The sequence below is a fragment of the Stylophora pistillata genome, chromosome 1 (assembly GCF_964205215.1).
Source record: "Stylophora pistillata chromosome 1, jaStyPist1.2, whole genome shotgun sequence".
NCBI lineage: Eukaryota > Metazoa > Cnidaria > Anthozoa > Scleractinia > Pocilloporidae > Stylophora > Stylophora pistillata.
Genome location: NC_142519.1, coordinates 14,962,176 through 14,984,455, shown reverse-complemented (window position 1 = coordinate 14,984,455; position 22,280 = coordinate 14,962,176). Strand labels below are relative to the sequence as shown.

The following is a 22,280-nucleotide window of genomic DNA, read 5'->3' as shown; positions in this document are numbered from 1 at the left end:
TGTAAGGTTTTTTTGTTGATAAACGCCTTGCTTCGATGAGAGGTTTACCTCGGACAGAAATTTGTTACTGAATAAGCTCTTGACATATCCTCGGTTGTGTGTGTTCTTAAAATTCATAATGCCTAAACTACAAATAAAACTTGAGGGGTTTGCAATGATGTGAAAAGTTTGTTGATTTTAAATGGTTTGGCAGAAAGTAGGGTGCAAACACCTGTTGAAGGCTTAAGAATTTTCAATAGCTAGGTTTTAAAACTCGCTGTTAGAGTGTGATGAAACGAAACAATAGCACTAACCATAACTTGCAAGGTCATTGTTTCTTAACTCCGCCTCGAGAAGTTAATGAACGAAAGCAGTATTCCCTGTGGGAGAGAGGGAGTAAGATCTCATTTAATCAAAGTCAACCAATATATGCTTCGCTGTTAACATTACAGGTCTATAATTTTTGCTATTGCAAGTGAATGTCGCAACAGCAATAGGCATTCTGCCCAATGGATTATCATTCAGCTACCAAAAGTTGAACTTGTAATTCAGTTAGAATGGCTTGTTTCGAAGACCAATCTAATTAATCAATTAATTAGAACCGGCAGGTGGAAGGGAGAAAATCATAGCCAGCTGACTTCACGTGAAAATTACGAACACAGACTAGGACGTGGGCCCTTTCACAAAAAAAAAATATACATATCAAGTGATCGATATTCAAACGGTAATCTTTCTTTTCTTGTTTCGTCAATTATAGAAGTACCCTGCGAGCAGAGGTCTCTTCGATCTTCCTTTTCTCGACATTTCTAGGAAGATAGAAGGGATCTCCGCTCGCAGGATGTTATAGAAGGCGTTGATCATTTTCCCCCCTCGATAATAAAGCCAGTTATAGCTCGTCTATAGTTACTTACGGGTGAATTATAGTATTTCGATTGCAATTACATGCAGCTGATCTTCTTTCACTCTTTTTGTGTGCATTCTCTTTGACGACACCCGTCAAAATAGAGTGACAAAGTTGTCTTCACATGTGAAAGCAGGAAAAGACTCCAGGTTTAAATTGGGCTTCAGTTGGTGCCTCACAGTGTGATTAAGAGCGTTTTTGGTTAGATCGTTGGTTTTCAGGCTTTCTCTTCCAGATCCCAAAGCATAGGCTATGCCTTGGATTCAACTTTCTCCCCTTCGCTTTATACAGAGCCCAACAATTCAATTTATTATTATATTATTATTATAAAAAGTGAGCAAACATATCTACACTTTCATCTAAGATACTGTAACAAGGAGGTTAGAAGTGACTTTGTCATGATATAGACTCAGAACTATAGGTACATGAAGGGTTTTGGCCCAGCCTGTTGAAGAGGGTGTAGTAACTATAAAATTTGAAAATGCACTGTTCGTTTGACGATTTTCTGCTTTTTATTGATGTAGTGTGATATGGTTTTCTTCAACTTAGCTTTTAGCTTTTTTACTGTTTCTTAGTTTCAAAAGGAGAATACGAGGAAATGATTGACTTTAGTCATCACTACGCTGGAATTATGATAGGCGTGGCATTTGCTGCAATCTTTGCAATCTTGTCAATCATTACATTTAGCCACACTAAGAGATTACAGGAGCGTCGCCATGGCAGCCTGACACAGAGTGGCCGCAGACAGATCTCCTATTCTGACGATGACATCTTTCAACAAAGTGCTCCACCCTTTTATGATGATGGGAAGAATCTGGTCAATGTTCTTTCTGAGGCAAACAGTCATCAATCAAAGAAAAGTTATAAAAGAAAACCTATAAATTCAAGGATGAAAGGAATCCATGAAATACTTGAGCAAGCATGGCATCACTTATGATGATGGAAAGAATCTAGTCAATGTTTTTTCTGAGGCAAACATTCATGAATTAAAGAAAATTTATAACAGAAAACTTGTCAATTCGTGAATGAAAGGAATCCATGAAATACATGAGCAAGCACGGGCATTTGCCTCTCTTAGCAATAAAATGGTTGGCAATCAATCCTCAAAATTTCAGTTTTATCTGATTTTCATATGCACAGCGATTGACCCAGGAAAGGGTTCTGTAATCAGAGGATTGCCCTCACATTCAACTTTAGATGAAGGGCAGTGGTTTATGTCTTTATTAGGATTTTCTGCTCCCCATTTCCACCCCTTTGGCTTGGAAGGTTCTGTCATAGAACTGCTCTCTCACAGATGAGCTGGAATGAAGCAATTCTTCAGATGAAGCCAATCCTTCAAGCTACAGTGCTCTGCTTCTTAGAGTAGAGCCCCGTTAGCCTTACTGCCTAACTGTAGTGATAACGACACCAACACACATTACAATGTGATATCATTTTATTGCCATTGTTTTAGTCTAAGGAAGCTCTATTGTGCGCATGCTCGAAAATGCGGTCAAGCGATTTGTTGCGTTTCCAAATTCTTACGGCACGTATTGTTTTGGATGAAAAACATTTTATCCGTTTTCTTGTCTGAATGGGGAACTCCAATTAGAGTGAAAATGTCAGTGTTTGTTCGTGACTTCAACGCAAAATAACTTCTGAGAAACTATCTTTTACCAGCTGATACAAGTAAATAGTTCTGGTCCAGCAGAATCGACAGCAATGAGTCGCATTAAAATATTCGAAATACAGAACCGTTAAGGTACATCGTTAAGGTAATCAATTTGAAGACAATACCACCGAAATCATAAATAAATAAACAGGGATTTAATCACATAAAATTCTAACTGCACAAAATGAGGGTCGGTATTGCTAAAGTTCCATGCGTAGAACATGATGGAATCCTGTGATGAAAACGATTTTCCTCGACGCCAGTGTTGTTAGTGAATACCGACCTCCTCTTCCCATGCATCTCTTTAAAGCATCTCAGTCGTTCGGTAAGTTACGTAAATTGAATGACCTAACAGTCTCGCATTACAGCTGGCTGAAACATGTTAACATTCCAGGTTTAACATCAACGTTTCTCATTTTACGTTAATTTTAATTATTCATTTGAAAAAGTTAGTATAGTCGAACCTCGATTATCTAGACCTCCATTATCCGGATTTCTCGATTATCCGGACTTCTTTTCTGGTCCCAATTTTGTCATGAATATTTATTAGTCATGATCAAGATCCGTAGTCATATTCTTTTCAGAACTATAGCATTAAAAAGTGAAGTAAAGGTGAGTTTGTTTCGCTTTCAAAAAGCAAAAGCAGCGCTCGCACGCGTCGTAACTGATGAAGAACATTCGAATGAGGTCTGATCGGCTCAGACTTGCTTTGTTGCTAAGTGAGATTTAACGCTCTGTTGGCTCGCTCGGCGTACACGGCGTCACGAATGTTTATTCATGATCATCATGTACTTAAAGCGTAAGCGACCCGTTCTTTTGATAAAAGATAAACAGTCTATAATTTTGCAATGAGAGAAAGGAGAAAAAAAACCAATTTGTCGCTTTCTTGATTTAATCATTTTCTTGTTCCTCATTAATATTCATATTCTCCATTACTATATACACACAGTGATCTTGGCGTTTCAAGCAATCTGATTGGTTCGCTATCTCGGGCTAATCAACAATGTACACCTCCGAGCGAGTGGATAATGTGAAAAACAAAATAGCGGGCGTAAACTCGCGTTTCGCTAAAGTTTCACAAGAGGAAATTGACTTTAAATGGGTTCCTTTTAATTTTGTCGAGATCACTTCGTGTGTATATACTAAAACAATTATGTTTTTCAATCTCGATGAATAGTGGCTTTCGGGAATATTTGCCTCGCCGCTTCGCGGCTCGGTAAATATATAGCCACTTTTCACCTCGATTCCAAAGAATAATTGTTAATTATCCGGACTATTTCGTTTAGTCCCGACGAGTCCGAATAATCAAGGTTCGACTGTAAATAAATTGATAGTGGTTGATTCGGGCATGTAATGCCTCTCTAGCTTTCCTCTCTTCTCTTGAGGTTGGTTTGCACAATCAGTTCTTGGAGCAGAATTGCAAAAACGTGCGTTAGCTTGATCGGTTTGCCCCGCCAAATAAATTTAAGGGTAAGTGCTTCAAAGGTTAACTTTCTTGCGGCCGAGAAAAACAATTACCGGAAAGAAGTCAACCAAGAGACACTTGTCGAAGCATCACGTAGCAGTTTCCATTTTAAGTGGGGTATCCATGGGAACGAAAACGTATTTCGACTGTAACCGTTGGCAAACAGAAGAAATTTTCACAAATCCGTGACGAGGGACTCATCTTTTTCTCTGTTTTATTCCTGCCTGATCGTGCAGTCCGTTTCTGCCATCAAACTGCAATGTCGTCTTCCATCGTTACAGCTGTGATAGACTCATCCATCGGTGCACTGATTAGTATAGGTCGCACCCTAGCAGCAGAAAAACTGAATCATGGCGACGTTGTAGATGCTAAACTACGCCAGTTTATCATTAAAAACACGGGCGACATCAAGTCGAAGTTGGAAGGAATGGCATTGGCACCCCTGAATACCAGTATAACCCATTTCAATGACGGAATTGTTTCCCTCGACAAGGTTCTGGACAAAGAAATAGTCGGCAGAGAAGCTGTTGAGAGGAAAGAAGTAAGACTGCCTGAGGCAGTCGGAACGATCAAGGCCATCAAAGTAAAGGAAAACAGCATTGTTTCGTTGGCGAAAGGAATAAAAAACTTGCACGCCGTCGATTTAAGTGAAGACGCAAAGAAGGACATTGAAAAAGCCCAAAAGAGTTTCAAAGTTGCTCGTAAAAAAGCAATTGAAGCCTTTTCTAACGACAGCCTGAGTACTGATAAACGCCTGGTTGCCATGGCGATTCGTATTATGGCGACTTTCTTAGAGCAAGCGGACAACCCCGCGAGCTCTATAGACTTCCTGAGATCGTGTCTTGAAGACCTTCTCTCAATGCCTGAAGTCCAGAAGAATTTCAAAGCAAAGCTAAATAAAAGTTTCAAGTTCAAGTTTGCCAAGAATGAAATAAATGGAATTGTTGCTTCCGTCTGTCAAATGAATCGCGATATTTACGATCTAACGCGTGAGTTCGTGGAAGACGGAAGTAAGTACGGACAACTGTTGAAATGGCCATGTGTTGAAGTTGATGGAGAAAAAATCGATCTCGTACGCGACGCAAGAATTGCTGTAGAGCTTCATAAGATGGGAAAGGAACAGATTAGTATGAAGCCTTGGTTGTTGGGTCAGGAGGGTGAAGAAGAACAAGGATTGAAATCGATAACAGGTATCGCCGGAAATACGAAAGAAGAATTTATAATTGGAGAAAAATATAAAGTGAAAGTGTTTGACAAAAGTGGCAAGTTTTCCACATCTTTCTCTTTTCCTGATGAATGGAAAAATACTGAGATTAGAGATTTAGCAACTGATCAGGCCAACAACGTGTATCTTCTAACCAGCCGAAACGGCAACGAACCCTCTGGAGGATCTGTTTATATTTTTGATACACAGGCAAAAATGCATCACAGCTTTGAAACCAGGCCAGAAAATGAAGTCCATTCAGTAATGGTTGACAGCAGTGGCAACATTTTGGTGTCATTTATAAAGAAGAAGGACGTTCGCAACTGGTCAATCATATTCAAGAACGCGGGCCCTAACTTCAAACCCACAGATGTAGCGTTCATAGTGGATGTATACGAAAATAGTAAGAAGAATGGTCGCAGTATTACTGTTGCATGCGTCGATCCGAGTTCTTGTCTTTGTACAATTATTGATGGACATGTTATCGTATTACACCCCAAAGATTCCACCCTTCACATATTTGGCATCACAGAATACTATCAGGGTAAAAAGGAACTGGCTCAACTGAAACCACAAGGTGTTGTCCATGGTATGGAATTTCATCAGCCTAGTGAACAGTTGTGTATCCTCTCAGAAGGCAAAGATTCCGCCCTACGTGTCTCGCTCTATAGCAGAGATGGCGAATACCGCCGCACAATTCTTCTAGGTGTTTCCTTTACCTCTGAGCTCCAGGACAAACCGAAATTTGCAGTGACCAACGACGGACACTTTGTCTTAGGGCCTCTAAGAAAGGACGAAGGTTTCAATGCGGTTACATGCGTTATTAAATGAGGAGGTTAATACACGTTACCCAGCATAAGTGTACTGTTTAGCGTTTCATTTCATAGTGTTTGAGGAAATTGCTGATTATTCTTTTCTATATGCAACATTTTACACAAAAGTAAGAGAACTGGTTTGCCGATTTTATCTATGCAACAAGGTTTTCAATGATTCTATGAGGTGATCATTTACTAGAACTTACTAATGTGACAGTTAGCTCAATTGGTTAGAACGCTGAATTGTGTTGTGCGGGAGGTCGAGGGTTACAGCCCCGGCCGGACCAATACTCATGGTCTTAAAGTAACTGGGGAGAATTTGCTACCTTTCTATAATATCAAGAAATGGATAGATATTCTAGTCTTCTCGGATAAGGACGAATAAACCGTAGGCCCCATCTTCTGCAGGGTTAGGGGTAGGAGACGTTAACTTCCCACGCACGAGATAACTGTGTGGTGGATGTCCTCCCCTGGGGTAGGATGGGTGGGACTTGGCCCTGAAAAGCCCCCATGGGGAGTGGTCAATTAACCTATGTAACATATGTAACCTATGTAACCCATGAATTTTCTGAAAAAGTTTTTGGTGTCCCTTCCTCAGTCAATGTAGGCTAACACTGTCGTCTCCAAATGCAGAGCATTAAGAACAGAGCATTAAGGGAATAAAAGGAGAATTGTTAGGCTCACTAGGATCAACCTCTCAAGGACGATGTCGATGAAGTTTATATACCATGCATGCTAATATTGTGTGTTACTTTCTATTTCGTTCATACATTTTTTCCAAATCTATTTAGTAATATCTTCAGCTTGCGTTATATTTTTTGAACCTCCTAGTCCGTTATGTTAGGTTGCTCGGTATATGCCGCGGTTCTGGCACAAAAACAAATACAAAATAACTTTGATTTGTTGTGATACAACACTCGTTGGGGTATTTATTTACATGCTGTGTGCATGATTATGAATCTTCACATGAGCTTCGCCGGAATCAGGCATCTTTAGTTTTATCCCTCCTAACGCCGTAATATAACTGACAACTAACTCTGAAGTGTTAGGCAACTAAAATTGCATGGTACCAAGCAAAGTTAATCAATTCAAGTCATGATTTCACCTAAGCCCAAGTACTTCACACTTAAAAAAAAAATAATGGATCCCGTGTTGCCGTACGTTGGATCTGCCATAGATCATGGATGACGTCAAAATGAAATAAGAACTGAAAACGTGGCACAAGAGGCCCAACAGAGTATAATAGAGCCTCACAAGGAACAAAGAATCCGTTCTTATTCTTGCAGAATCTTCAACTGCGTTAGGAATATCTCCACGCTCGCTGGTTAAACAAACACTTAGGACTGTATCTGTCGTTTTCTTCACTTTATTGCTGTCGTACTTCCGTTCATCACCACCGTACTAATCACTCCTCTTCATGATACAAAGTTCACTAGTTTTATTGTCATCGCACGTAAACGCCCTAGATACGTACGTCCGGCCGCAAACCCAAACTGTCAAACATTCATTATTGTTTCTTTTTGTGACCTGACTTGTGCACGACACTTATTTCCTTAACGTTGACTGTTTTACTTTGTTTCGACATTAAAACAGGGCTCCACGTTGCGACCTGTAGGGTCGCCAATCCGACTACATTTTATTCACTGGCGACTAACTTTTCACACGTGGTCGCCAGGCTGGCCCCAATATTTTTTGATTTAGTTTTAAAATTCCTTATTGAGTTCAATACTGATACTTTCGCGTTCGCGTATGAAGCCGATGAAATCGTGTTCCATTCTCCTTTTGGCTACTTTATTTACTTGCTCAGTAGCAAACGCAAAGTGAAATCTACATGCACGAGTCACAATAGTAAACTTTTTTAATGTTTACTTTTTACAATTGTAATACTTTTTTACAGTAGTAAACTTTTTTGACATTTGCTATTTAAGCAATAGCGAAAATCAGACCTGAAAAAAATCAGGCCTGTACGGGACTCGAACCACTGACCTCTGCGATACTAGTGCAGCGCTCTACCAATTGAGCTAACAAGCCAACTGAGAGCAGGCCGTTAAGTTGATTCGTAATGAACCCGTGAAAGTGATATCTACTGCGAGGATCGTGCATCATACGTATCAAATACCGCAGTTCAAAATATATGATTTTCATATATTTATTCTATCTCATTTATCACTTTCACGGGTTCATTACGAATCAACTTAACGGCCTGCTCTCAGTTGGCTTGTTAGCTCAATTGGTTAGAGCGCTGCACTAGTATCGCAGAGGTCAGTGGTTCGAGTCCCGTACAGGCCTGATTTTTTTCAGGTCTGAATTTCGCTATTGCTCAAATAGCGCTATCTACTGCGAGGATCGTCCATCATACGTGATAAATTATTGTGATGAATTGTACTTTATTGACTTCTAATAAAGTACCGTTGAGGTCACGCTGTTTGTCGAACAGACTTCTCGCCAAATCAACTTTTCCCCAAAAATATTGATGATCTTCTTTCGATCACGTGCTAGGCAACGAACTAGATCATGTTCCACCGATGTTCATTCCTGCAAATGTGGGACGCAAAACAAATGTTTGCAGATTTGTTCTTTAATAGCCTAAATAAGTCTTTTTGTAATTCCAAAAATTTGTTTAACTGCAAGTGTATTTTATTTCCTGAAGCTTGAATAACTCCTTGAGGGAATTTACGAGTCACTATTGACAGCCGCCCACGGGTAAGCGATGTTAATCAATGCAAACGGACATTAGAGGGATTAAGCACCACGTATTTTTTTTCCCGCGAACGGCAGAGAGGGTCAGGTGACCTTACATTTCCCGCGTTTGCCGTTTGCCTGCCGCCGTTTCTACTCGAGGAGGACATTTTTCCCGTTTGAAGGGAACGCGAAAACGTGAGTACTTGCAGCCCATTTTTACCGACTATTTCTACATTTTGATCGCTTGCTTTTATAGCTAAGCTTCGTTTATCATCTTACTTCTATATGAACTGCTCTTAAAACTAATAGAGTTCAAATTCGAGCGGAAAATACATTACTTCTTTGTATCCATTATTTTTAGTCGCAGTGAATGGCGATTCTGCCGTGTCGTCGGGAAGCTTAAACAAACGAACATCGCGGACTGAACGGCAAACGACAAACGGCTAGCCGACGTTCAGCGTTCGCCGTTTTCGCGGTGCTTAATCTAACTATTCACGGGCGAGAACCGTTGGAAAGGAAGCCTTAAAATATCAGTAACAAAACGGAAAACTTAATTTCATAACAAGTGCCATTCTAAAGGCTATGTAGCCCCAGGTATGTAGCCTGTTTTGTAGAAGGTCTTCTCTTGTATTCAGGATTAACTTTCTGTAACTTCTTGACGATTTTCTTGAGGTTTATTAAAAGACCTGTACTGTACTATATTCTATTTTTTCTTGAAGATAACTTTTGGCGACTAGAATGCTTTTCCTGGCGACCAAAAATGAAAACTTGGAGGCCAGGTGGCCCCAAGATTTTTTTCTGAAAGTCGAGCCCTGTAAAATGGCCGAATGTAATCCGATTACAATCTTTAATTACCACTAATGATTCATAACAGGAAGCAAAAGACCACAGCTATTATTCGCCAAGAATGTGGTCGGAACACCCCAATACACGTTTCTGCCCGCAAGCGCACTAAAATTACTCGAAAACGTGTTTGAACCTCAACTAAGAAAAACTGCAGAAAATAATAATTCAGCCGTCACGACACTTATCGTGCCCCTTCATAACAGGCACTTTCATTATTGTCGGAAATCGTGCGTAATATTGTGATCATTAGTCGTTTGTTACCCTTAGCGTGATTTGCGCTATGTTTGATCGTAAACAATGTGACTTGAGAAAGTGTCAAATGACACACCCAAAACCAATGATTGACAGTGATAAACGATGGAGCAGAACACGTGAGCGGGGAGGAGACTTTCAACAGTGACAGCGGGGGGTGTTGTTGTCGATTTCGTTGTTAGCGTTCGGTTATTGATAATAAACGAGAAGAAATTGGGATTTATGTAAGTGTGTTGGTTCAATCTTGGAGGCAATTCCCAACATTATTATGGCCATGTAGAACCTTGTATTAATATCTGACCTATCCGCTACGGTCAAAATCATCCTCGTAAGAGTGTCCCAAGCCACGCTATCACACAAAACGACTTTACAACTAATGGAGACGGTCAAAAGTTACCCAAACTAGTGAATATACCCACTTTCTCATCAGCAACTATCAAGAACTCCTCTAAAACAAACCTTTGGGGTGGAAACTTCTGTGGGGTTTTCAAAAAACGTCTTTTGCTCGGTGAAATTATTCTAATTTTTCTTGAAGCTAAAGGACAAGGGATATCGTACCTCTAGTTTTCGGTCCTTCTCTGACGCTGCCAAAGTTATCGAAACAGAACTCTTCTTTAGGGCAGAATGTGTATAAGTAGAATTGTGATTGTGATACAATCGAACCTGTATTTAGTGGTCACCCCTACGAATGGCGGGGTGGCCACTGAATACAGGTTAACCGCTTATTACAAGTTCTACAGATTACGGGTATAGTATAAAGAACGATGACACAACGCCACTTTATGCTATAATTGACCACTTAATGTACAGAATCTCGCTAAAAAATGCTACTTACTTTTATTTCGGGTGAGAAACATGGATCAAAAATTACTTGAAAGATTATTCTTACTTTAATTTGAGTGGGTCAGCTTTAGGTGACCGTACAATGCAGGTAAAAGACAAAACAAACAGGCCGTTAAGATTTTGTAAAGGGTGACCGTGACCACTAAATAGAAGGTGAAAATTACAGTGATCAAAGGGGAAACAAACTCGGGACTTTGGTAACCGACCGCTCAATACATGCAGGGTCAGGTTCGACTGTACTACGCTCTTCCAGTACTTCGGTTTCGTTTCGCGTGACTGTTTGTTGATGGTTGACCGACGGTTGGTATGGTTCTTACAGCTACCCGTTTGTTATCCTGAGGCACCAGTATAATACCTGAGTTTGTTTTTTAGTTCACATAATCGAACAAACCTTATGAAAATTTAGTCCATCAATTTCTCTCTGAGGTTGAAAAGTTTCTAAGGTGATCATTTAAATTTATAAGCTGTGGTAGAATGAGCTACCGGAATAAGAGCCAGTCTGTTGTAATGAAGTGATCTGACAAAATAATGAAGATTCATATAACCACCCTGAGGAGAATACGAGGTGAGAAGTTCAAGTGAAGAATCATGAGAACGTCTATTTTGAAGTATTTTTTGTTACTAGCTTGTGCCTGTTTGCGAAAGGGAATCAAATATAAGCCTTAGATTACCTCCTAATTGATTATTAGCCAACAAACGCTGAACTTTCAATTCAGTTAGAAAAGCTTGTTTCCACAACGTTATCACTCTCTTTAATTAATTAATCAGAACCTGTAACTGAAGGGGAAGGGAGAAAATCATAACCAGCTGACCTCATAGAGACATTATGAACAAAGACTAGAACTTGGCTCTTGCTCCCCCTCCCCCTCCCCCCTCCCCCTCCATTCATGGGAACCCGACAAGACGCATAATTTGTGCCGTCAGTTCAAGAAGGCGTTGATGGTTAAACGGTACAATTCAATTCGATGTAGTTTTGGCTTTGAGAGTCATGTGCGGGTACTTTTATAAGCACAGTAAGAAAACAAATGGCAAAGTTCCAAAGCAATTACGAGCGCGCACAGACTTATGAAGAAAAATCAAACTGCGTACCAAACTAAATTCACTTTTTAAAGTCAACGATGACTAACGTAAAACTGAAATTGAACAAATCGTTTATTCGTCTGGGAGACCATTTTCATAGAGAGACAGATAACTCCTTTTGCCATAAAATTTGTAATAGCGGTATTGTTATTGCTTCAAACTACTTAGTATTGAACTACAGCCGTTGTTTTAGTGTTTTGCTTTGTAGGAGTTACACTTAGTTTGATCTTGGGTGGATACTCAGAATGTAGCGAAGATGCTTCGAAACTGCGCATGCGAAGAGGTGCATCTGTACTGTGCAGCTGTTCGAGTGAAGCGCAACGCGTCGGATTGGAGGCGTTTATTCGCAAGGTCAAAACAGCCTATTACAAGATGAATCCAAACAATGTGGTCTATGACCCGGATTCGACACCTGAATCAGTCCAACGAGAATTCTTTCCATACAACTCCCATCCCAGTGCAATTCGCAAGCGAACGGACGCTGCGAGAGCTCTTTACCAAGAAGCTAATAACTTCGAGAAAAAAGTGAATAGCTATAAGCTTAAGCCTCGCGAGAGCAAGGCAATCGCTCAAGTTAAACACTTTTTACAGAGCAACTTTGGAGCACCCTACGAAGAGAATTACTACGCTGGAGATTGGATGCTCGGTCCTGGTACGTTCTGTTGGCATCCAATATGCAACATGGGAAACGATCTACAGGCTCATTTCACCTACCAGAGGTGGGGTATACAGCCTAAGACGGAAGATGATGTGAGCTATGTGATAGATCGGCTAAAGCTGGTGAGAGATTCGATAATGCAGTACATTGAAAACATGAAATACGGTATAAAGGTGGGATTTGTACGTTCAGCGGAAGATTGCCAATATGGATTATACTCCATTCAGCGAGCCTACCTAAAAGTCTTCCAACATGGACCCAAGGGTATGTTAAAATTTATTGTCAATAGCAATCTTCAGTTCGGTACATTTCGGAGCTCACTCGGAAGAGAGCGATTACTTTTATATAAACACCTAAAAAATTGCAACGCAACTAGTCTTTTAAAGAAGCCGTGATGCTGCGTCAGTAGGGGGTATCGCAAAATAATTTGCTTTTCTCAACTGAGTTGATAACGTAAATTGGCACCTTTGCTTAAGAAGTTTCTAAAGCTGGAGCCTTGAGCGCTAGCCCTTCGTCACAGGGAATGGCTCGTTTCGAAGGTGGAAAGTATTTTTAAAGCTAGCTATAGATACAAAAGCCACTCATTCAAATGTCAGTGATCGAAATTGACTGCATGAGACCAACGCTTATAGTTCGCATATTTTTGCATTTTTTTTTTAAATTATTGCTTTGATTCTATATCTTTGAAGGTGTGCTAACAGAATCATTCACGCAACAAATTGTTAATCCAAAATGGCTTGCAAAACTCGATAAACGCGCCTCTGACTCGTGGGAGAAGACACATAAGGTCTCTGTTCGTACTTCTATAAATGACTCTCTGGTGGCATACGTAGGGAAACCATTGGATGAGTTATTAAATTACTTGGCGTTCAACCATTCGCAGCACTGCGTCCCGAATATATTGTCCAGCGGTTTGGCTTCGCTACCCCTGTCTTACGTTTACAAATATGGAAAAAAAACCAGAATACGAACTACTGGAAAACTACCTACTGGACAGTCCTTGAGTGGAAAAAGAGCCTATGAGATGTTGCTACCTTACTTTACGACGACAGAAATGACACCAAATGACGTGTATTCCTTAGGGGAGAGAATGGTCCGTCAGCTTTATCCGAAAGCGGTTGAAATAGCCAAGAAAATTACAGACAAAACATGTGAAGACAAAGCCATACAGGAACTTAAGAAACGTTTGGAAGATCGTAGCATGTATTTTAATGGCGAGAAGATTCCACTGAACGAGAGCAACAAAGACGCATTTGACAAGTGCACTAGTATGGTGAAGGCAAAGATTTACTGTCCTAGGAGATATCAAGCTATGAAGGCGTGGTTTGAATATGTGAACTGTAAGTGTCTTGTCTAAAATAGAAATCATGATATAAATCACATATACTGACGTGTGGGTTGGACAACTAGCGATGGATTATCGTTATCATCCACCACCCAAATGTGACCACATTACTCTATACAGGGAACAAAGAGCCCATTGAGATTGCCTCATTCTTTATATGTGGCTTCCCTCACTCACGAAAGGCTAAGGCCTAGTCCACGTCGGCGAATGGCAAAGTTTCGCGTTTTTGTTTTGTTGTTTTGTTCGCTACAGCTTATTTTTTGAGTATCTTGAATATTCGTTCTTCATGATGCGGTGAGCATAGACGATGAGGAGAAGAGCATGTTTTTTTTTTTTTTATCTTTTGCTTAACAATCTAAATGTTTGTCAATGAAAAAAGTTACAATACTATCATTAATGTCAAACTTCCTCCCATTGCCTTACTAACTGCTATGCGCGAGATATGTCATGTAGGCAGATGCACGAAAATATAGCTAACTGGAAACTTTTCTGTTGTAGTAACCAAATGTGTATTGCATTAAGCTTTGCTTTAGTTATAGTCAATTGAAAATAACCCGGTTAGTTTTCAACTAATGCCTAAGTTGCCCGCGTCATTCATCTTATCTAGCTCTGCTTGGTGATCTTGAACCAAAAACTACTCACATGTTTTATTTCACTGGTAAACATCAAAGCACTCCGAATTGTCCAGTTCAAATGGTCGCAAATTTTAATCCAGGGACTGGATCCCAGAGTTACAGATCCAGTGATAAAGATTGCACCAAACCTGCCCAGTATAGATTGCCGTTCTTTATTAAGGACCTGGGTCCAAAATACAGTGCTCTCTCTGTTGCAGCACACGAGGCAAGGCCAGGGCACCACACACAGGTAACTGGGACTACAAGATATTTCTAGCCACACCATCCTTATATAGCCATTTTAATTTTTCTCTCTCAATAACGAAGCCTATTATTGATCGTCTATAGTTGCTTACAAGATGAATCATAACGTTTCGATTGCATATCGCTGATCTCTTTCACTCCTTTTGTGCGCATTCTCTTTGACGACACCCGTCAGTAGAGTGATGCAGTTATCTTCACAAGTAAAAGCAAGAAAAACAGACGTCAGGTTGCAATTGTAAAGAAGCATTTGCTAAATTTTTTGGGCTCGTACAATTTCGTTGTTATTGAAAAATGTACTCGTGCTTATTAACACCTAATTGCACTCAAAATCGTGTTATTACCTGTAAATAAATAACAGACGTTTCTAAGAGGGCGTCATCTTTTGTTGTTGTTGTTGTTGTTGTTTCTTATAATAGGGTCAAGGGCTTAAGGAATTATTCAGTGACAAGTGTGGGGATGTTATCAGTTGGTTGAACGGTATCTCTTATTACACTGCATTCACGGAGGGCTGGGCTCTATATGCTGAGAATCCGCTGATCGCTGCAGAGACAGACGCTTATGCCGACAAACCGCTTCAGCTGTATGGCATGATCAAGTGGCAAATATGGCGAGCACTGCGCCTGATGATAGATTCCGGGCTACATTATAAAGGTCAGTTAAAACAAAGAAATTTTTGTTTTGAGTCGAAAGGAGTCCAGGTCTGCATTGGTTTTGCTTCGCAGTTCGTCTTGAAAACTCGTGAAATTCTTGCAACTGATCAAATATCAAACTATAGCAATCGCGAGTGGATCATGGATGTTTTTCTGCACTCGAAGCCCGTTACGCGTATTTACCTTCAATCTCATTTTATCTGTTTGGTCATTTTCAATACTTCAACTGAGCTTCGTTTCGGCGACACGCAAAGGCAGAAACAGGTCTATCAAAACCCATGTACTTGGCAGGACGTAAATTGTGTGCGTAACCTGTGTCTCTTTCACTAACCCTTGGAGGATTGGCAATCTTATTCTTTCTCCAGGAATGAAACGATGGGAAGCGTTAAAACTCTTTTCCGAGAAAGCCTGGGACAGAACTGACAAAGCCGAGAAAGACGTTACAAGGTATCAAAGCAACCCGGGTCAGGCTACCGCTTACATGATTGGTCAGCTGCGGATTTGGCAGGTGCGAAATGATACTAAGGCCAGAATTGAAGCGCATAAAAAGACCTTCAGTGAAAAAGACTTTCATTATCAGGTTTTGTCACAAGGATCCTCGCCACTGACTCATTTGGAAAATCACATGAAGAAATTTGCGGACTGCGTCATCCAGCCACATTTAGAGGGTTGCGAGTACATTATAGGGAGACTAGGTGACGAAACAGTCATGGATGAGGTTGCCAAGAAACCCCTTAAGCCATTTCAAGACCAACCATATCGGGAACACTTTGACTGAAATTGATTTTGAGCGCTTCGTGCAAATGAAAAAAATAACTTCCACAATCAATAATCAAACCACTTGGTTACGGTGCATTGCCTGATGTCAATAGTAAATACATTCATTATTCTTTTGTTGCTGTAGAAGGTTTTCCTGTAGCGAAAAATATCTGAAAATGACCAAACGTCGATAGCATAATCATTTTAAGAAGAATTAAATAATTCAGACAATTTTTTACTTCGTCTTTCTTTCTTTTAGCATGGGGGAAACGGGTGGGTTACTTTAACCAAATAGGCGACACTTAAATATCCAGTGAAAGGTAATAAACCTTGACATCATGGCTATCATAATATAAAAGAAAATTAAATTTGGAAGGCTCGCATATAGAGATTTTGTTTTAGTACCAGAGTGCCATAACGATAAACATTTAACCAAGAAGTCGATTACTCGCTGAAGATCAAAGTCAGATACAATGAAATATATGAAGTACATATATTTTGAACTGCGGTATTAGATACATATGATATACGATCCTCGCAGTAGATAGCGCTATTTAAGCAATAGCGAAAATCAGACCTGAGAAAAATCAGGCCTGTACGGGATTCGAACCACTGACCTCTGCGATACTAGTGCAGCGCTCTACCAATTGAGCTAACAAGCCAACTGGGAGCAGGCCGTTGAGTTGATTCGTAATAAACCCGTGAAAGTGATAAATCAGATACAATGAAATATATGAAGTTCATATATTTTGAACTGCGGTATTAGATACATATGATATACGATCCTCGCAGTAGATAGGGCTATTTAAGCAATAGCGAAAATCAGACCTGAAAAAAATCAGGCCTGTACGGGATTCGAACCACTGTTAGCTCAATTGGTAGAGCGCTGCACTAGTATCGCAGAGGTCAGTGGTTCGAATCCCGTACAGGCCTGATTTTTTTCAGGTCTGATTTTCGCTATTGCTTAAATAGCGCTATCTACTGCGAGGATCATATATCATATGTATCTAATGCCGCAGTTCAAAATATATGAACTTCATATATTTCATTGTATCTGATTTATCACTTTCACGGGTTTATTACGAATCAACTCTACGGCCTGCCCCCAGTTGGCTTGTTAGCTCAATTGGTAGGGCGCTGCACTAGTATCGCAGACGTCACTGGTTCGAATCCCGTACAGGTCTGATTTTTTTCAGGTCTGATTTTCGCTATTGCTTAAATAGCGCTATCTACTGCGAGGATCGTATATCATATGAAGATCAAAGTCTTAGGATTGTTGACAATCAGTTTCAATCGAGCCACTCTACTGCTTGCTATTTATGGCTCAAAAAAAAATCTCTATAATTTAGGGTCTCTCTTAGTGTTTTTTGAATTTTTCTTTTTTTAAGAATAAGCACAACACATGTTTCAACATGTGTTGTCGTAAGAACTCTCATTAGAACTCGTGCTAATTCATATTAAACATCTACAACTCTTTTGTTAGATATTAGCCGTGTGTTCGCGGCGTGTAGGTTACTGAGCCGCTTTTCCTTTTTGTGATATGTAAAAACAAAACATTAGAGGACCACGAGGAGTGTTTTGATCTTAATAAATACACTACAGCCGTTACCATGCTGCTCAATATCGGAGAAAAAATTTTACGGTTTTCTTTTAGTCTCTCTGGAGTGGCATTATTTATAAGCGTTAGATATCGTGGTAAAATTGCACGAAGCATCGAAACGCAGTTCCATTTTAAATCCTTTTATCCCCCCCCCCCCCCCACCACTCCTTACTATAGTAATACTCTGTCAACAACCTAAGACAGGTTGGAAGAAAGTAGGAAAGTCTTACCGAACCAGGGGTAGGGTGGGGGGGTATTATTTGAGTTGACGCTAACTTCTTACCAGAAGCGTTACAAGAACGTATGATGGACGGCATGGAGAATATTCATTCAGCGACATATATTGGAGAGTGATAGTTTAAATGTGTCGATGAGATACAGTACGCACCAGGAGTGGGGGCGGGTCGGCACGGGACAAATAACTTGTCATTAGAATCACAGATAAACCGACCGAAAGGTGGAACTAACCATGCGAGTCTATCGTGACATGATCAGCAATTAAAAAATTGAGTCCCTCTCGTATTAAGTAAACAGTAACGAAAAACAAAAACTCTTAGTAGCACAACCGTGCAATAGTTCTTTTTCTATGGTATTGTATTCAGTTATGTATCCCTACCGATTTTGATCTACAGCCGAAAAAAAAATGTGTAAAATAAAAATAAAATTGAAAGGTGCGTCTTTCTTATAACGGTTTTGAATCAGTCCACACAAGCAAACATTGTCTCAGTTCAACCTAGGAAATTTTAAGAGAAATTAATGGAAAAAAGAGATTCGCGAAATGTTTCTTTGCACGACTCTGAATTCATACAAAGAAACATTGTCTTAGGCGCGAGGTTCAAGACAAGAATTTCATTCCTTTGCGCTGAAGCCACGTACCCAACGCTTCAGCTGAAGCGTTTATTAGTCACGAAGGCTGCAATGCTAATTGTGGCAGAAGGTTACATCTCTACGTGAACAGCAGCCAATACGACTCAAAACCGCTCGAGGCAAAGTGTGTTATCACTTAATTTAATGGTTCTTGACAATCAATCTCACGTGTTTTTATTTTCGCTTCTGATTTCTAAAGAACACATGATGTTACTATGCAAGTACGTTTTCAGTTTGACAATGCTCTTGACTGAAGCTGACCTCAATCTTTCGCTTCATTGAGTTTTAGCTGATTCGTGCAGACTATTCGAAAATTATAATTTGGAATGGACTCACGAAGATTGAACAGGATCATAATAGGACTTTCAAACATTGCTTATGGTTGCGGGAAAACGAAAGTGGTTGCTGAGCGCAAAGATATAAAGATGATAACTAGAGACGAATCCTCACGTTTGCCCGTCACATTGTAACTTTTCTTAGGTTACAATAAATTTTATCATCTGTTGTGATATTTTTATTACTTTTTGTTGCATCGCACGGGATTGTGCTTCTCATTTAGAGGCTGAAGCTAGACCACATACTCACTTTTTTATCAACTCTGACTGACAATCTCTCTTTCATTTAAAACAAACTAAAACTATTAGAATGAATGAAATGCCACGAATATTTTCCGAAGCAAGGACGGAAGACACGTCTTTTCAGACCTGAAGATTTTCCCCAATCAACTTTCTTCACGCAAACATGATAGCACAAATGTCAACTACTTGCTTTTCATCGCACGCTGATAAAATCAACAATCACGACCCTACCGGTTCGACAAGGTCGCCACAGCATGAAAGATTAACATCTCAATGCTTTCAAGTACGTGGCAGGATTTTGGACTCCTGTGCCGTAAATCGTGATGACCAAAGGGAAAGAATTACTCTAATTTTGCGCTCGTATCGCGAACTAAGGCCGCCTCCTGAGCCAGACTCTTATAAGGAAACTAAATTATCAAGCTATCCTCCCAATTTGCTTAAAATATAAATCAAAATTAAACACTTCATTTCCGATTTCAATCAATCAAATTTCTACTCATATGCATCGATGCAAATTGTTTTAGCTCTACGAACCAGACAGTATTTCAGAAAAATAAACTGAAGGAAAACCTCATCTAAGCCCAAAATTTTCTACTCAAATAACTATATTAGAAAAGGACCGAAGGCTGGGGTACCATCGTATTATAAACTGAAGATGATAACAGCGTAAAGTGTAGTCACACCACATAACCAACCGTCTGGAGAGCCGATAAGTAATACCTTAGGTAAACACTCTGCAATGCGCTTCTCTCCCCCTTTAATCAAAAGAATCGTGAAAAAGAAGAAATTTTTGATAGATTTGGACACAAAATCAAAGGCGGTGATAAGATACTGAGTACAGATTTATGCTGAATAAAAGCTGCCCCCAAATTAAAATTTCATAATTAAAAAACATCAGTTTAGTGAATAATCGAGGTAGTTCAAACGATGGATTCTCCTAGCCATTGATCACAACAAAGTTCTGATTTATCTAGCAATCTAGGCATTTTCTAATTTAGAAACCCTTCCGAACCGACCACTATGTACAAAAGGATCGAAATTTCGCTTTGCCGGACGATCATATTGTAAACTCCGAGGAACGACTGTAATTCATTTGAAACTGCTGCTGCTGTTTTCTATCGTAACACTTCGCTCTTAATCTGGAACAAGAATCTTTTTTCGTAAAATTCTATCACATTTTAAACTTGCTAAACAAACGCTTACTTTTTTCGTTCAACATCCCCTTTCCGCGTTCCACTTTTTCCACATCCTGATTTTACAACGGAAGTCACGAGGAAATGAGATGCATAATTGAGAAACAATATCATCATTTCAATGGGCAAATAGCCACAAGTGTGCGCTATTTAAATTTCGCGTGTTTCGTCCGAAGCCAATTCACCTTAGTTCTCTTTGTAGCAGATACAATTTGGAACAAAGCAAGTATTCCCTAACGAGTACAAGATGGCAAGTAACCTCATAATTACATCCCTGATCCTTGCTGTTGTATTCGTCAGTTTAGTACAGAAAGGTAAGTCACGAAACGAAATAATAAGGTTCCTTTGCTACAACGGTGACAGTTTTAACTGTTTTACCTTTCATTTCTATTATGTTCTTCTCTTAAGACTTTTGACCGTTTATAAAGCTAGCGGTTATTCTCGCAAACGGCTTTGTTCGAGCCAAACGATGAGAAATTTGTATGTATCAGCGTTTCGGAAATCGACCTAAAATAGTTGCACATTTCTCCTGAAAACCGGAAACGAATAAACATCACATCGCAAATTCGAAGGTTTGGAGTTCGATTCCTTATCAAAGATCTTTTTTTTTCTTTTTCCCCTGCTCGAGACTATCTTTTTCACGTTATGGTATTTCGTTCGAACGACGGAGATCTACTCGCAAAATCTTCTAGCCTGTCACTTTCTCATACAGCCACCCTGTTTGTGTGTTGAGACGCAATAAGGAAATCGAATGAAATGTATGACGGTTACGAATAAAGCACCAAATGATAATCATTTTCCACGCGTGCTGGTCCGAAAATCTCAAAAAACATCGCAATCTTAAAACCACAATTAGGTTAAACTAAATGCAAATCCATTGAAATTCCGTGGTTTTTTTTCTTTCTTCTTCGAGACATTAAAATCGCCTTTTTCGGAATTACTCTCGACCTTTTGGCATCATGTGTAAGAGGTGTTCTTTTCCTCCTTTAGAGTCCAAACTTATTCAGTTAAAGGCGTTATTAACAGCTTGAATCGGAGAGGCAAAAGAGAAAAACAAGCAAAAAAAGAAAAAGTGTTTTCGCTCGGTTCACCAGCATTTTACTAACTTGAGAACCTCAAACAACGATATTCTTCAATGTTTGCCGCTTTACCTCGTATGTATCTCGCATTTCTTGACATTTGACCTGTGATCGCACAGTTTCACAACTACAGTAAATAAGAACCTTATTTTTTGGCAGTCTTGCAAAAAAGTTTCTTGTTTAAAGGGGTAGTTGATTGTAATTTTGGCAAAACAGATTCTTAATTAGGTTCTTAATTGCTAAGAGGGGGATACAGTTGTCATTGTTTTGCATATATATCATAAGAATGATAAATAAGCTTTATACGGGCTAAAATTATATATAATACTGTATAACTGTAACTTTCAACTCCTGTAACAAGTAAATAACACTAAATTGTGCTATTTCTATACAACTAACTATATAGCATATATAGTGTTTGCACTAGTGTATTATATTGGGCATTTTGTGTAAATTATCTTCTATTTCTTTTACACACATCAATAAATTGAGTAACTTTTGGTTTGTTTATCCTGTAATTTAACTGTAACCCATATTATAAGAACCTGCTTGATCATATTTGGCTAAAGAATGGCAAATTTCTGCCACGAGGTTCTTAATCCACTGTTGAAACTTTTTTTTACCCTTCCCCATAAAATAGCCTTTCAACCTCACGTGAATGCTTTTCAATGCAAAATGTTATATTCCATACTTTTAGCAGTTAACTGACAATGGAAAAGGTAACCGAATTCAATGTTTAATTCATTGTAAGTCTTTTCTTTTCACTAATTGGAATATATACGCTAACATATTTTTGTCATCTAGAAAGTTTATCGTTTGTCGTTCGTTCGTTCGTTTGGTTTTCCATTCACCAACACCATTTACCGCTTGTGTTATCATCGAATATTATCCATAGATTACTGTAGATTCGATATACTACCACTCGTTTACATGTCACCTGTTGATTGATGAAACT

At 39.4% G+C, this 22,280-nt stretch overlaps 2 protein-coding genes across 5 annotated transcripts in view; both read left to right on the top strand.

Annotated features, from left to right (window-relative positions):
* Positions 1–10,981: 10,981 nt before the first annotated feature.
* On the top strand, positions 10,982–16,243 carry LOC111324271 (uncharacterized). 4 transcript variants are annotated; one of them, XM_088739817.1, is made up of 6 exons: positions 10,982–11,203; positions 11,912–12,640; positions 13,066–13,716; positions 14,554–14,585; positions 15,016–15,250; positions 15,615–16,243. In XM_088739817.1, the coding sequence occupies exons 1-6, from the start codon at positions 11,167–11,169 to the stop codon at positions 16,025–16,027; spliced, it is 2,097 nt and encodes a 698-aa protein (XP_088595943.1). In that variant the 5' UTR covers positions 10,982–11,166; the 3' UTR covers positions 16,028–16,243. The 4 variants fall into 4 exon arrangements, with proteins under 4 accessions (XP_088595943.1, XP_022783524.2, XP_088595932.1 ...); XM_022927789.2 differs by having other exon boundaries at positions 10,983–11,203; positions 14,437–14,585; XM_088739806.1 differs by having other exon boundaries at positions 10,985–11,203; positions 11,927–12,640; positions 14,329–14,585.
* A 4,111-nt stretch (positions 16,244–20,354) lies between these two features.
* LOC148741351 (uncharacterized) overlaps positions 20,355–22,280 on the top strand; it is an 11,915-nt gene continuing 9,989 nt past the window's right edge. Inside the window, exon 1 of the mRNA XM_088739782.1 lies at positions 20,355–20,560. Coding sequence (XP_088595908.1) covers positions 20,494–20,560 — 67 coding nt within the window. The 5' untranslated portion in view covers positions 20,355–20,493. The remainder of the gene's footprint in view (positions 20,561–22,280) is intronic.

Excerpts from the sequence above, each read along its gene's own strand:
- LOC111324271 (XM_022927788.2), top strand. The coding sequence starts at position 11,167 with ATGAAGATTCATATAACCACCCTGAGGAGAATACGAG. Across the intron at positions 14,586-15,015 it reads GGCCAGGGCACCACACACAG|GGTCAAGGGCTTAAGGAATT; the intron begins GTAACTGGGACT and ends TTCTTATAATAG. Across the intron at positions 15,251-15,614 it reads TTCCGGGCTACATTATAAAG|GAATGAAACGATGGGAAGCG; the intron begins GTCAGTTAAAAC and ends TTCTTTCTCCAG.